Source organism: Microtus pennsylvanicus, chromosome 13, assembly GCF_037038515.1.
Source record: "Microtus pennsylvanicus isolate mMicPen1 chromosome 13, mMicPen1.hap1, whole genome shotgun sequence".
NCBI classification, from domain to species: domain Eukaryota; kingdom Metazoa; phylum Chordata; class Mammalia; order Rodentia; family Cricetidae; genus Microtus; species Microtus pennsylvanicus.
Genome location: NC_134591.1, coordinates 75,751,711 through 75,766,965, shown reverse-complemented (window position 1 = coordinate 75,766,965; position 15,255 = coordinate 75,751,711). Strand labels below are relative to the sequence as shown.

At 50.7% G+C, this 15,255-nt stretch overlaps 1 protein-coding gene across 1 annotated transcript; it reads right to left on the bottom strand.

Moving 5' to 3' along the window:
- Positions 1-25: 25 nt before the first annotated feature.
- Positions 26-6,085, bottom strand: Mad2l2 (mitotic arrest deficient 2 like 2). Its single transcript, XM_075946137.1, has 9 exons — positions 5,927-6,085; positions 5,114-5,163; positions 4,913-5,031; positions 2,723-2,794; positions 2,130-2,230; positions 1,378-1,472; positions 1,014-1,087; positions 534-626; positions 26-354 (listed from the first exon to the last, which is right to left on the bottom strand). Exons 2-9 carry the CDS (start codon positions 5,151-5,153, stop codon positions 313-315), a joined length of 636 nt encoding a protein of 211 aa, XP_075802252.1. The 5' UTR covers positions 5,154-5,163; positions 5,927-6,085; the 3' UTR covers positions 26-312.
- Positions 6,086-15,255: the final 9,170 nt, after the last annotated feature.

Here is a 15,255-nt window from a genome sequence, read left to right as displayed (position 1 = left end):
GTTTTGGTTAATGACAATACAGTCAGCCCTTGGGGCCCCTTTATTAACAATAATTCACAACACAGTATTTCAGATGGACAGTGTTAGCCGGCTGAGCCCCAGGAGGCTGCTGAGAAATGGTGTCTGTCGTCGCGTTCTTCCCTAGCCTCCGGGGAAGGCTGCCTCAAGAAGGCAAGCAAGACCGAGCAGCCCAGCCAGAGGGGCAGCCACATGTCAAGGCGATAAGAGCACTTGGAGTCGGGGGCCCTGCAGCACTGCCCTGGGCTGGGGCCCCCAAGTGGTGCAGCTGGGCATCAGGTGGCAAGCATGCCTTCAGCTGTTTTTATGAGCACGTTCTTCCACATAGAGCTGCATCTAGTAGAGAAGTGGCTTTGGTCGGACCATGAGGTATCTGCTGGCAAGACTTGGGAAGGGGTGGGAACTAGAGGGTAACCCCCAGACCTTGGGCAGCACACGCGCTAGCCGGGAATTAGTTCTGGGCCCTGAGTCTCCTAGATGAGGCTTCCTCCATCGTCTGATCCCTGACAGCTCACCTTTAAGATGTCCGATGTCATGGTTTTTAGGGGTATCAGCCGGGGATCGTGCATGTGGACGTCCTGTTCATCTGCCAGGATCCAGGGGAAATCCTAGGGATGGGATCGGTGACAGTGAGAAGGGGCCACACCTCAGTCTGTCTTCACTTAGCTAACCCTCCCCTCAAGGACCCACACTGCATGGGGGGGGGCACTGGGAACCCCAGCAATTTATATTCCCAGTGTGCTGCTAAATGATTCTGAAGCTGAAGGGTAAGGGCCCTTCTCTGGAGAACTCTGTTCAGAAGAGCCAGGGTGAGCTAGCTGTTTCACATCTGGCTCCACTGTGGTTCTTCTCACCCTTGGGTACACACGGATGTGGTCAGGTGGGTAACGTGCAAGGGAGCCCACTTGATGCCAGGCACTGCCGTAAACAAGTGTCAGCCACAGGCAGCACGCTGAAAATGGTACACATACACACATGCGTGCGCATACACACACCTTGATGACCTGTATCTTCTCCATGTTTCGAGTGGCAGCTTCTCTCGTGTGCACAAGGACTGTGAATGTGCAGCCTGCGGGAGGGATTGCTTGGTCAAGGGCAAAGGTAAGTAGCCTCGGGATCCCACGGGACCAGGCTTCTGCCCTCTTCCCTCACTGACTGGGCAGAGCCACCCACAAGATGTAAAGTGTAGCCAATGGAAAAGAGAGTGTCAGCGGGAACTAGAAATACAGAGTTAGTCCTGGAGAGATGGACTCTCGGGTGTTGAAGGGCGGGGAAAGAGAGTGACTCAGGGCAGCTAACTAGGAAGAACACAGCATGCCGAGGTAACCAGGGGAACAGTGGGGGAGTGGGGCATCAGACCTGGAGGGTTGTGATCCAGGACAGCGTCACACACACTAATCTTCAGGATGAAGGCTCGCAGCAGCTGCTCCACATGAGACAGCAGGGAGTCTGAACTGGGAATGGGAAAGGAGGTCTCCCATTCTACCGTGCTCCTCCGCCACCCCCAGCACACAGTGCACTCTGGAAGCAGACTGGGCCAAATACCTTTGGTGCCTGAGAGAGCCAGTCCAAGCCCCACCCCTGACAGAATGGAGGCAGGGTGCAGGGGTCCCTTTAGGCAGTTCTAATATTCAGCTAGCTAGAAGACACCCAGGGCACAGCTCAAGCCCCTGCATACTTTCAGGACCCCAAGACAGGAGGAGAAAGTGCTTGTTGGAGGCTGCCTAGCCACAGGACAGGCTGGATCCTGATTCCACTACCCCTACCTAGGCACAGAGAGCAAGTAGTTGAGTAGCTACTATAGAAACCATGGCAACCAGAGTCCTTGGCTTTACAATCACCAGGTGACACCACACAGGTCACCTCTCAGGACCTTGGTTTTTCTATCTACACAGTAAGGCTAGGGACTAACAATCACCACTCCGCTCCCTTGGGATACCTCAGGGATGGCACAGACTGACCCTGTCACCTCTGCACTGTGGCCAGCATGTCTCAGGTGCTAACAGTATGTATTGCCATCTCAGGGTCTTTACTAGGGTCATGTGGAGCTGGTAGAGGGATCCCGGTGAGAGACTGCAGCAGCCAGCCGAGGGAGGAGGATGACAACTCACCTGATGGATAGCAAGGGCGGCTGAGTGATCTCAAAGACAAACTTCTCCACCGGACGGTGTTCTTTATCCAAAATCACCACCACGACCTTCTCCACATCGTTCTGTAAGCACAAGAACCCCTGCTCCAGCGCTATGCACAGGGCCCAGGGAGAGGTGGGACAGGGCACTGGCTGAAGCTGCCTGGGAATCCAGCAAGCCAGAAGTGCAGGTTGGCTCCCAAGACATGAATGCTATAGTTCCGTAGGAGATGCCTGGCTCCCATGAACGTTCCCCAGTAAGTCTTAAACCAGGACAAGATAGAATAGAAAAAAACCCAAGGGTGGCCAGTCCAGAGAGAATAGGGAACAGGAATGCAGGGATGGGGCAGGCCATGGGGACATGAGAAGGACCAGGGCACCCAGGATCACCCAGGGCAGGCCCACCCAGATCTGGCCCATTCCAGATGTGACCTACATGCCCTGGAACCTGTTGCTAGCTGGGGGGGGGGGGGTGTGTGGAAGCTTTTGGTTGTTAAGAGATACGAGCACTCCCCACAGAGTCAGCCCAGAAGCAAAGAGGTATGGAATGTCCCTTAGGACCTGGGGCCCCCTCACCTTCTCGAGCAGCGGTTTGACGCAGTGAAGCGTGTCCTGAATGTACTGGTTCAGCTCCGGGTGACAGGACATCTGCATACAACCCCACAAGGCTGTTGATGAGTGGGGGAAACACCACCACCAACACACACACACACTTGCTGGGTTCTGAACAAACAACAGCCATTCCCAAGGTCTCCCTGCCTGAGAGACCAAACTCACCATCATGGTGGTAAGAACTGTGGATAGATTTATCCCTGGAGAGACAAAGACAGGCACTCCATCTCAGCACTAGCATTTGACATTAACATTAAGAAGCTGTATAGACCCAGGTGGTGGTGGCGCACGCCTTTAATCCCAGCACTTGAGAAACAGAGGCAGGTGGCTCTCCCAAGTTTGAAGTCAGCCCGGTCTACAAAGTTCAAGGACAGTCAGGGCTACACAGAGAGAAACCCTGTCTTGAAAAACAAAACAAAAACTGCATATGGTCAGGCATGGTGACATGTGCCTTTAATACCAACACTCGGGGAGGCAGAGGCAGGCGGATCTCTGAGTTGAGGCCAGCCTGAGCAAGGGCTATACAGATAAACCCTACCTGGGAGGGTTGAAGGGGGAAGAGCTGTGTAGCCACAGGCAAATGACTTAACATCTCTGAACTTAATGATGTCATCTGGGAAGATCTAATAAAGGTGAAGATTGATAAGAAACTCCTAGTGCCCAGAAGGTGCCCGGTAGCACCTTCTTCTACACCTTCTGGTAGCTGTACGTCTTTTGCCACTTCCCAGAGGTCAGAGGTCATGAGTCTCAGGTTGACTGAGTGATTGCAATGGCAAAGGCTCTTGGGAGAGAGATAGCCGTCCACTCTTTCACCTTTCAAAGTTAAACCCAGGAACCAAGTAGGGTGGCGTACATCTTTAACCCCAGCATTCAGCAGGCAGGCAGATCTCTGAGTTCAAGCCTAGCCTGGTCTCCATAGAGAGTTCCAGGACAGCCACGGTCATACTGAGAAACCCTGTCTTGGAAAACAAAACAAAAAACAGGAAGCTTGGTAATGTTCCCTGGTAATCACATGACTCAGGAGGCGGCTGCAGGAGGATCAGGAATTCTAGGCCTGCCCTAGGTTCCTAACAGCTCTGAGCCCAGGCTAGGCTATGTGAGATCTGGATTTAAAAAAAAAAAAGGGGAAGGGGGGGGGCTAAAGAGATAACTCAGCAGTTAACAGCCCTTTCCACTCAAATACCTGAGTCAGATCCCCACTACCCACCTTAGGCATCTTACAGATGCCAAGGGCTCCCATGCCCTCTTCTAGCCTCAGTGGGCACCCCTACATACAAACACGCAGACATAGACACATGTACATACACACACAATACAAATCTTAAAAAAAATACAAAGCTAGGCATGGTGGCTGACGCCTTTGTTCACAGCACTCAGGAGGCAGAGGCAGGAGGATTTCCATGCATTCGGGGCCAGTCTGATCTACATAGTGTAAGTCCACACCAGCCATGCCTACACAGTCAGACCACCATCTCAAATAAACAATAATAAATAATTTTTAAAATAATCTTTCGCCGGGCGGTGGTGGCGCACGCCTTTAATCCAGCACTCGGGAGGCAGAGGCAGGCGGATCTCTGTGAGTTCGAGACCAGCCTGGTCTACAAGAGCTAGCTCCAGGACAGGCTCCAAAGCTACAGAGAAACCCTGTCTCGAAAAACCAAAAAAAAAAAACAAAAACAAAAAAAACAAATAATCTTTCGAGTTTAGGGAGAATGAGGAGAGAAAGGTATTGGGCACTGTGGGAATGCTCTGCCCATGCCACGGTTCCCAGCCTCGGAAACCCCTTTAAAACACAAGCTTGGGGCCGGGCGGTGGTGGCGCACGCCTTCAATCCCAGCACTCGGGAGGCAGAGGCAGGCGGATCTCTGTGAGTTCGAGACCAGCCTGGTCTACAGAGCTAGTTCCAGGACAGGCTCCAAAGCTACAGAGAAACCCTGTCTCGAAAAAACAAAACAAAACAAAAAAAAAAAACCACAAGCTTGGAATAGTTCTTATCCAGGGTCCCTAAACAGAGGATCCCATCTGAGGTCAGGACGGGAAAAGCTTGGTGGCGGTAAAAGGCAGGAGGCTGTCCGCTATCAGCCTCCGTTGGGGAGTGAGGGAGCTTGTAGGTAGAATAAAGGTTTTTAAATCCAGCCGGGCACCGGGACTCACCTGAACAGGCACGTTGTACTTCTTGCGCTTCTGGAAGATGCCCACTGGGTAGACCTCGCGCACATAGAGGATCAGGTGCACGGCCACCTCTAGAAACTCGGAGAGCACGTCGGCCACCACTGTGGAGGAGACACAGTTGATGAGCAGGGATCCAGCCAGGACCGCCCCCACCTCAAAGCCCTGCAGGCCCCAGATCCCTACCTTGGCCAAAGTTGAGGTCTTGGCGCGTGAGCGTGGTCATCCTTGGCCGCCTGGGGGAGGGCGCGGAGGGTGTCAGCAGGGACCCACGGCACCCCGCCCCGCACGCGGGAAACGCAGCCCGATCGGGGAAGCCCCACCCCCTGAGCGGCCGGATCCCTCCCGGCGGAAATCCCGCCCTCTCCGCGCTCCTCTCCGATCGTCGGCTCGGGCTTCGGCCTCAGGTTCGAAACTTTGCTCAGGCGACAGAAGCCACCGGCCGGGACCCTCCGCAGGTCCCTCAGTATCCCCCGGCCTCAGTAACCACAGCGATGCTCCCGTGGAACCAGCGCTGCCATCGGTGACGCCCACCCCGAAACTGTCCAATCCGAGCCTCACCCTGATGGGAAAGGTGGAGCAGTCTCGGGGGCGGGGCTTAGGGGCGGAGACCCGCCTGAGCGACAGGGATCTCAGGAGAGTAAGCTAAGCCGCCTTTGGACTTCAGGTGGGAGCTATAAAGAGATTTCGGCGGCCTCTACACAGGATCGCTGTGTTTCCCCCTCCCGGGCATTTCCCTTATGTAGCTGCAAGTGAGAGCCAGCTGCAAAGCACAGCTGGGGACCAAGGGAGGGCAGCGACATCTGCTGCTAGTTCAGAGTCAGCGTCCCGGGAGTCTCAGCCTGCCCAACCGAAAGCGAATCCGCAGGCTTGGGGGCGGGGACAGGGGAGGTCCGAGATGCACCCGAGACGCTCCACCCCCACCCGGAATCGAAGTGCTCTTGGGGCTTGACCTCCCTAAAGAATGAAATGTCCCAAGGTTGCTTCACAATAGCTGACCTATGGAAGCAGCAGCCGAGTGCTAGGCGCCTGGGCAGGGTGTCCGTAGGTTGACTCGCTGAATCCTCAGAAAGGGTGTGGATTCCTGCCTGTCTTCTTTCTGCCGAGGAGCCTATTGAAGACTTGTCTCGCGTCACGCAGCTATCTGACAGGGCGGGCAGTCGTGCTGTTCCAGGGTTCTACCTGCAGAGGGCACGCACTGAATTCCAGAAGAGCCCAAAGGGCCTCAGATCATTTTAGTAGTATGAGAATTACATTCATAATATGGAACCATTTTATGTAACAAACCCTGATTTCCATCTATTTAATGTGCGTGGGTGTTTTGTCTGCATGTATGTCTGGACACTAAGTGAGTACTTGGTGCTGGTGAAAGCCAAAAGAGGGCGTCAGACTCCTGGAACTGGAGCTATGGATGGATGGCTGTGAACTGCTATACAGGTGCTGCAAATTGAACCCCACACCCAACACTCCTTCCTTGTCCTCTGGAAGAGCAGCCAGTGCTCCCAACCACTAAGCCATCACTCTACCTTCCCAAACTGATTTATATTAATTCCTTCATTAGCCCTAGGAGCTAAATGCTGCCTTTACATCCCCACTCTATAGATCTAAAGCAGCCCATTTAACTCACAGCCTTCTATTAACAGATAGGAAACCTGAGGTTAAGAAGTGGTCTGGATGACCCTTTCAGAGAGATCCCGTATCCGATATCTTGCATTTCATATATTTACATTAAGATTCATAACAGTAAGCCGGGTGGTGGTGGCGCACGCCTTTAATCCCAGCACTCGGGAGGCAGAGGCAGGCGGATCTCTGTGAGTTCAAGACCAGCCTGGTCTACAACAGCTAGTTCCAGGACAGGTTCCAAAACCACAGAGAAACCCTGTCTCGAAAAACCAAAAAAAAAAAAAAGATTCATAACAGTAGCAAAATTACAGTTATAAAGTAGCAACAAAAATAATTTTATGGTGGGGGGGTCACCACAACGTGAGGAACTGTATTAAAGGGTCACAGCATTAAAAAGGTTGAGAACCACTGCCTTGGCCTCTACCCTCCAGGGGTATAAGCGTGTCTCAGTCTGTCTCCATAGAGAATATTGCTTTAACACATCCCTGCATCCTCCTTCCCAGAAGCTTTCAAACCTGTATTTACATCTTCCTCGCGGGAAGGGATAAATAGCAGGCCAGGGGTAGGATTAACCCAAAATATGAGCAAAGCAGCTCTCAAAATGCAGGCCTAAAAAGTCTGTATCTCAGCCCCCGGGGACCCTATTAAACCCTGGCTGCCCAGCTGCCCTGACTCGCCTGACCAGGGCAGGCTTAGAGCGGTGTTCTGCTCTTTAACAAGCTCCCTGGGGAACTTGTATGCCCAAGAAAATGTGGGAACTGCCATCGGAGAGTGCCTGAATTCTGTAACAGGTCAGTGCTTAACCATGGAATGGCTGGTTTGGCTTTAGGGATGGATACACCTGTCAGTGGGCACAGCAACTCTGCTCACATGGCTCCGTGTCCCACAGAGCCCTTTCCTCAGAGCTGACTGGCCAACTCACTGCTTTGTAGAGCTGAGTGCAGTGAGATTTTCATCAGGGCAGGTTGGAGAATGCCAGAATCCTCCTTTATCCACCCCACCCCCCCAGGCTTCTGAAGCGTTTTTATCACTGAGGTGGGTGGGGGGTGGGGAGAGTATGAGGCATAGCTTGGAACCAGCTGGGGACCTCTGCCTGCAACCATGCAGTGCCTGGGTTTTCTTTCATCTTAGTCATACCAGCGTGATGGATGACTGGAGGATGAGATTGCATTATGGAATAAGTTATTGTTTTTTAATCCCCATTCGGTAGGAGCCTGTTTTTTCAACGTTATTTGCATGTTTTTCACCGTAAGGACACTAGTAATGGGGGGTTGGGAAGGAAAGTCACATGCCAAGGATAAAAGAAAGTGTGTATGTGTTTGCCAACTAGAGCAGGTCCCTGGGGGCCCTCAATGGGGACAGAGGGAAAATCACTTCCAAGAGATACAGAAATGGAAACAGATAAGTTAGACAAAAAAAATAAAATACAATAAGAAAAACGTGTGAGCACCAGCCCTGCGAAGACTAGGCCTCCACTGATGTGCCAGAGGCTTCTCAGGGTACGCTGAGCAAACACTTGTCATGGAAGTGTGCAGACTCGCAACATGCTTCTCTAGCCAATGTCCTGTCCACAGAGGGGATCGATCACAAAAGTGTCATCTGGGCAGGCGAGATGGCCTAGCAGGTAAAGGGGCTTGCCACCCAGTCCTGACAACCTGAGTTCGATTCCCAGGACCCACATGGTGGGGCGGTGGAAGGAGAAAACCGACTCCTGCAAGTGTAGGCATGCTACTGTGCCTCTCTCTCTCTCTCTCTCTCTCTCTCTCTCTCTCTCTCTCTCTCTCTCTCTCAGACACACACACACACAATGAATAAATAAATGTACAAAATAAAGTAATTAATAAAGGATCCACATCTTTCCCAAGTGTCTCAGGTTCCCAGCAAACAAACACATGGGACAGGGAGAGAGAAAAGGGAATCAACCACACACAGCCTGGTGGCAGTCCCAGGACACTCTGGTGCTCCCCCAGCTTCCTGGTCTACTGGGAGAAAGGACCTAGTCTGGTCTGTCTGCTTCTTTTTTTTTAAGTTTAACACCTCACCCAGCGCCTGGGCAGCTCAGGTTCTCTAAGAACACGTACATGTTCAGTGAACAGCTAAAAGGAAGGTGGAGGAAGATATGATCGTGAGGGCTCCTGCCCAGTCACCTGAGCTGTGCCCCAGCTTCCTTAGAAAGAAGAAGCTAAGACCTCTGATGCCAGCAAGGCCAGACTGTGGGCTGCTCCTCCAGGAGCCCACTTGTGTGTCCACTTGCTTCTCTCCACCACCTGGTGCTCATCCAGCCAGGAGAGACTTTTCTTCTTCCAGCCTCAGCTTGCTCATCTTTGAAATGGGAAACTTTAGAGCCAAACTCAAAGGGTTATCTGGACATGGTGGCATACACTGTGAATCCTAGCACTCAGGAGGCTGGAAGATTGCCACAAAGTTCAAATCAGCCAGAGTGACACAGTCTTTCTCCAAAATAAATAAGATATAGTTCTGCTTATTGGACTTTTTTATTTTACGTGTATGAATGTTTTGCCTACTTGTATGTATGTGCACCACACATGTGCCCCATGCCGGCAGAAGTCACGAAGAGTACCCTCCTCTGACTCCCTGGTACTGGAGTTATGGATGGTTCTGAGTCATCACATTCATGCTTGGAATCAGACCCAGGACCTCTGCAAGAGCAACAAATGCTCTCAACCACCTCTCCAGCTCAAAATAAAACAAAATTCTATATAAGTACAAAATGCATAAATGGTTACATAGTGGCCATGTGACGATGATAAGATCCACACAGGAGTGGGGAGCCTAACAACCTGAGTTCAACCCCCAGGGACCACATGGTGAAAGAGAGCCCACTCGCACCCAGTCGTCCTCTGGTCCACAAACAGACACACATACGCATGCATGCACAAACACAATAAATAAAAATGAAGATTAACAAATAGAAAAGATATACACACACCATCAGGCACGGGACACAGACCTTAAATCACAGCACTGGTAAGGCGGAGAAAAGAATAACTCTGAATCTGAGGACAGCCTGGTCTACTACGTGGAGAGTTCCAGGCCAGCCAAAGCAAGGCAGTGAAACTCCGTCTCAAAACAAAAACCCTACACAGACTACTTAAACCCTCAGAAGGACCACACTGGATAAAGATAAATCATCTTGCTTTTCAAAACAACGCCTTGAGGCTGGGATGTAGCTAAATTGATAGAATGCATGCCTAACATGCATGAAACCCTCAGTTTGGCCCCAGCATCTCATAACCTGGGCGCCACAACAGAACACACCTGTAATCTCATCACTCAGGCAGAGGCAGGGAGGTCAGAAGTTCAAAGTTAACTTCAGCTACAGAGTGAGTTCAAGGCCAGCCTAAGACAAACTGGAACTCAAAACAAAAGATAACTTCTCTATCCTTAGTATCCTCCCTTCCTCATTTCCTTTTCTCAAGGCAACAGACGGGCCTCTTGGGTGCTCTCTGCAGGGAGGTGGACACAGATCCCCACGGCAATGAGATTCATAAAGATGAGAAGTACTGCCAGGCTGTAGTGGCGCACGCCTTTAATCCCAGCACTCAGGAGGCAGAGGCAGGCGGATCTCTGTGAGTCCGAGGACACTCTGGTCTACAGGCTTCCAGGACAGGCTCCAAAGCCACAGAGAAACCCTGTCTCAAAAAAACAACAACAAAAAAAAGATGAGAAGTAGTGACCAGTAGACAATCCTTTCAACCTCACTTGGCTTTCTGGAGCAGGGCCTGATGTATACAACTATCCCAGATCCTAGGACCCACTGCTGACCTCTGACCCACACCAAAGCTTCCAAAAGCTTCCACCTCAGGGCAGTGACAGAAGACAATGTCCAACCCTTTCAGTTAGAACATAGCCCACACACACCAATCCCTCCGTGGATGTGCTGGCTGGTGACAGGGGCCAACCACACCACCATGTAGTATGATTAATAAAACCCAGAGACAGATATTGGGGTTCAACCTGAGGGTTGAAAAGCAAAGGTCAGCCAGCCACTGGCTCTTACCTCTACCTCAGACTGAAAAGGCGATTCTGCTTCCAGGAATCCTCAGAATGAGACTGAGTTGGGTGCTGTCTCTTCCTGTTTTATATTCCTCTCTAAGGCTGGGATTAAAGGCATGTACCACCACCTCCCGGTCTCTATAGCTAATTAGCATAGCTACTGAGATTATAAGTGTGTGCCACCACTGCCTGGTCTGTATGGCTGACCAGTGTGGCTGTTTTACTCTCTGATCTTCAGGCAATACAAATTATTAAAATACAAATGAAATATCATTACACTTCAATGGGCTGTGAGGCTAGCTTTAGAAGGACCTGGATCCGCCCGGCAGTGGTGGTGCACGCCTTTAATCCCAGCACTTGGGAGGCAGAGAGGTAGGTTCTGTGAGTTCAAGCCCTGCCTAGTCTACAGAGAGAGTTACAGGACAGCTAGGGTAATTAGACAGATACACCTGTCTGGAAAAGAAGGAGGAGAGAAGGAGGAGAAGGAGAAGGAGGAGGAGAAGGAGGAAGAGAAGAAGAAGGGGGAGGAGGAAGAAAGAAGAAGAAGAAGAAGAAGAAGAAGAAGAAGAAGAAGAAGAAGAAGAAGAAGAAGAAGAAGAAGAAGAAGAAGAAGAAGAAGAAGAAGAAAAGAAAGAAAAGGAAGAAGTATACCTGGATAAGGAGGGTATTTCTAGAAGGCAAGAAAGGTCCACATCTGAATGTAGATGGCATTATTCCATGGGCCTGGGTGTGGAAAGAGCGTCTCAGCTTCCATCATGTGGACTACTCACCTCTGCCCTTCCTGATGACGCCCCGAGCCCTCAGCAAACGTCAATCAATGAATGCTACCTCCCTTAAGTTAGTTCTTCAGGTTTCTTGTCACAGTGACTAGAAAGGTTTATTGTAGCAACTTCCATTCAGAGAAACGCAGAGACACTGTATGCCCTACTGTGTGTCCTATGGGCCCTCTCTGAGGCCACCATTCTGGGCCAGCTCAGTTACCACTTTTTAATAAATAACTTTTTGTTTTGTTTTGTTTGTTTTTTGAGACAGGATTTCTCTGTGTATCCTTGGCTGTCCTGGAACTCACTCTGTAGACCAGGCTGGCCTCAAACTCACAGAGATCCACCTGCCTCTGTCTCCTGAGAGCAGGTATTAAAGGGGTGCACCACCACTACCCTACCCGGCTAATGAATAACTACTTCACTGTAAAATAATCCATAAATTATAAAGTTTGCATTTTTTGTATATACTTCGGCAGATTTTAGGACAGTTACAGAATTGGGCCATCAGCCACTACCTTATTCCAGAACATTCTCACCAATCAAAACAATAAGCAACAAGTCAGGCCAACAAGCTGGGACATACAGGTGGAAAGAGAAAATCAACTCCAGAAAGCTGTCCTCTGACCTTGACACATGCATGGTGCCACAAATATTTGGATACACAAATAATAATAATAGGGGCTGGTGAGGATGGCTCAGCGCTTAAGAGCACTGGCTGCTCTTCCAGAGGACCTGGGTTCAACTCCCAGTACCCACATGGGGACTCACCACTGTCTATTACTTCACACAGATATATATGCAGAAAAAACACCAATGCACATAAGCTAAAACTAAATAATCTAACAAATAATAAATGTTAATTAAAAAAAAAAAAGAGGGACCAGAAAGATGCTCAACAGTTAAGAGCACTTGTTGCTCTTGCAAAAGATCCCCGATTGGTTCCAAGCATCCTCTTGGTGGCTTACAACTATCTGTCTATCTGTAACTATAGTTCCAGGGGATCCAAGACCCTATTCTGGCCCCATGGGAGCTACATTCACATGGTGCACGGTGCACAACATACATACAGGCAAAAACTAAAACGCTTAAAATACAAAGAAATTTGCATCAGGTGTTAGTATTGCAGGCCTTTAATCCTAGCATTGGGGAAGCAGAGGCAGGTGGATCTCTGAGTTCAAGGTCAACCTGGTCAACAAAGTGAGTTCCCTTCCAGGGCAGCCAGGGATAAACAGAGAAACTCTGACTTGAAAAACAGAACAAAAACCAAGCAAACAAAAATGCAGTTGAACCTCTGTATCATCTTATATCTGGCTTGCTTGGCTAAGCATAATATTTACAAGATTTCTCTAGGCTGTGATATTACACACACACACACATTATTTTTATTTTTTTAAGATTAAATGTAGTAGCTTCTCTGCTATAGTTCCTTTCTTCTCTCCCTATTTTTTTTAAATAAATTCAGTTCTTGATTTCCGTCTTTTTTTTTTAAAAGAATTACAGATGGGGGCTGGAGAGATGGCTCAGTGGTTAAGAGCATTGCCTGCTCTTCCAAAGGTCCTGAGTTCAATTCCCAGCAACGACATGGTGGCTCACAACCATCTGTAATGAGATCTGGTGCCCTCTTCTAGCCTGCAGGCAGACATGCAGGCAGAGTACTGAGAATACTGTATGCAAAATAGATAGATAGATAGATAGATAGATAGATAGATAGATAGATAGATAGATAGATAGATAGATAGAATTACAGATGGTTGTGAGCCACCATGTGGTTGCTGGGAATTGAACTCAGGACCTTTGGAAGAGCAGGCAGTGCTCTTAACCACTGAGCCATCTCTCCAGTCCCTCTCCCTATTTTTTTAAAAGATTTATATATTATGAATACAATGCCAGAAAAAGGCATCAGATCTTATTACAAGTGGTTGTGAACCACCAATGTGGCTGCTGGGAATTGAACTCAGAACCTCTGGAAGATTAGTCAGTGCTCTTAACTTCTGTGCCAAACTGCTTGTTTGTTTTTTGGGACAAGATACCTCTACACCTGCTGTCCTGGAACTCACTGTATAGACCAGGCTAGTCTTAAACTCACAGTGATCTACCCCTGCCTTCTGAGGGCTGGAATTAAAGTATGCACTGTAAGCCCAGAACTTTTGTTTTGTTTTAAGATTTATTTGTGGGGCTGGAGAGATGGCTCAGTGGTTAAGAGCATTGCCTGCTCTTCCAAAGGTCCTGAATTCAATTCCCAGCAACCACATGGTGGCTCACAACCATCTGTAATGGGGTCTGGTGCCCTCTTCTGGCCTGCAGACATACACACAGACAGAACATTGTATACATAATAAATAAATATTTAAGATTTATTTGTTTCTATGTATGTTTGCTTGCATGACTGTCTACGCACCTCATGTGTGTCTGAAGAGGGAGGCCAGAAGAGGGCATCAGATCCTCTGGAACTGGTATTGAGGGTGATTATGGGCTGCCTTGTGGGTGCTAGGAACTAGACTGCTTTGCTTTTTACTCTAGTGCCGTCCATTCTCGAAAGCTCCGGAGTCATAACGAAGCTGTGTTCAATAGGAGCAGTGGTTTGAACCTTCCAGCTAGTAAGCACCCAGTCTTCTCGTCAAGCCTTTCTGTGCCCACCATGGTCATGTGGGCACATGACAATGGATTAATTTCCCCGGAGCCTCTCTTGTGGGCTGGGAGGTTCAGAACATTTTTCTTACACAGACCACGGTCATTAATCCTTAATCCCCGAGTTCCCTACAATGACGCGCTCGAAGAAGTTAGATAATTTGCCCAAGGTTTGGCACTGGAGGAGGAACACAGGCATCTTGCCTGATGTCGAGCCGCGCTCCTAAGCATCTAAGCCACAATTTGTCACACTGGAAATGGAAGCCTTTCCCGCTTCCCACGTGCCGGGTCCGCCCCACTACTCTTTGATCTTTGCAATGCCGGCGGCCCTATTGACCCGGTTGTGAGTTATGAGGGCCGTGGGACCAGTAACCCAGCATTCTCGGACTCCCAGGGTCGGCAGAACACGGCGCCCCGCGCGGTGATGGATGAGCCGCCCAGAGGGCTGGCTTTGTCCCGAATGAGTAGCGCGCAAGACCGGCTAGAGAGAAGCAGATTCTTATTCTCTCTCTCTCTCTCTCTCTCTCTCTCTCTCTCTCTCTCTCTCTCTCTCTCTCTCTCTCTCTCTCTCTCTCTCTCTCTCTCCTCTGTGTGTGTGCGTGTGTAGGTTGGGGGGGTGTGTCTCTCCTTCCCTACAGGGAAAGGGGGTATAGGTGTGCCATCGGTACCCGGGTGAAGTCCGATCACTTTGAGATTCTCATGCACACCCTCTTGGTAAAAGGACTTCTCTGAGAACCTCCCCCACTCCGCGCACTTTCTTAGGCTACAAAGGCCGCTCCGGCTGTCTGTCCCGCCTTCCCCGCCGCGGGCATTTCTTCCGTCCCATTTGACAGCCTAGGCGGAATAATCCTTTTGGGGACCCTGCCGGCTCCTGTCCCGTCAGACGCTGCTGCAGCTGAGCGCGCAGCCTGGACCTATTGTTGGGAGGGAGAGGGGACCTCGAGGGACACCCCGCCGCTGCCCTTTGTCGCCCGCTCCCCTGCCGGGCAGCTCCAGAAGCGCCACCGCTGCCCGGTGCCCCACCCGTCCCACGCGCCCCCGGGCCGCGCTAAGGTGGCTCTTACGCACCGGGAGGAGAGGGCGAGCCTCGCCCGGTGCCCACGCGGCCGCGGGGCTGCGCCCGCCTTTGTCTGCCTCCTTTGTCTGCCCCGCGCCCTGGCGGCGGCGCCAAGGCCTCGGGGGAGCGGGCGGCGATCGGCTAGCGCAGCTGGCTAGGGCGCGGCGCCCGCAGCGCACCGGGCTCGGCCCGGCCAGGGGCTGGCCCTCGACGGGGGGTCGCGAAGCCCCGCGGCCCCT

Bases quoted from the DNA above. Each gene is read 5' to 3' on its own strand.
- Mad2l2 (XM_075946137.1), bottom strand. From the start codon at position 5,153: ATGACCACGCTCACGCGCCAAGACCTCAACTTTGGCCAAG. The intron at 5,032-5,113 runs GTAGGGATCTGG...TCTCCTCCACAG, and splicing joins AGACCTCAACTTTGGCCAAG to TGGTGGCCGACGTGCTCTCC. The intron at 355-533 runs GTGAGCTGTCAG...CTTCTCTACTAG, and splicing joins TGACATCGGACATCTTAAAG to ATGCAGCTCTATGTGGAAGA.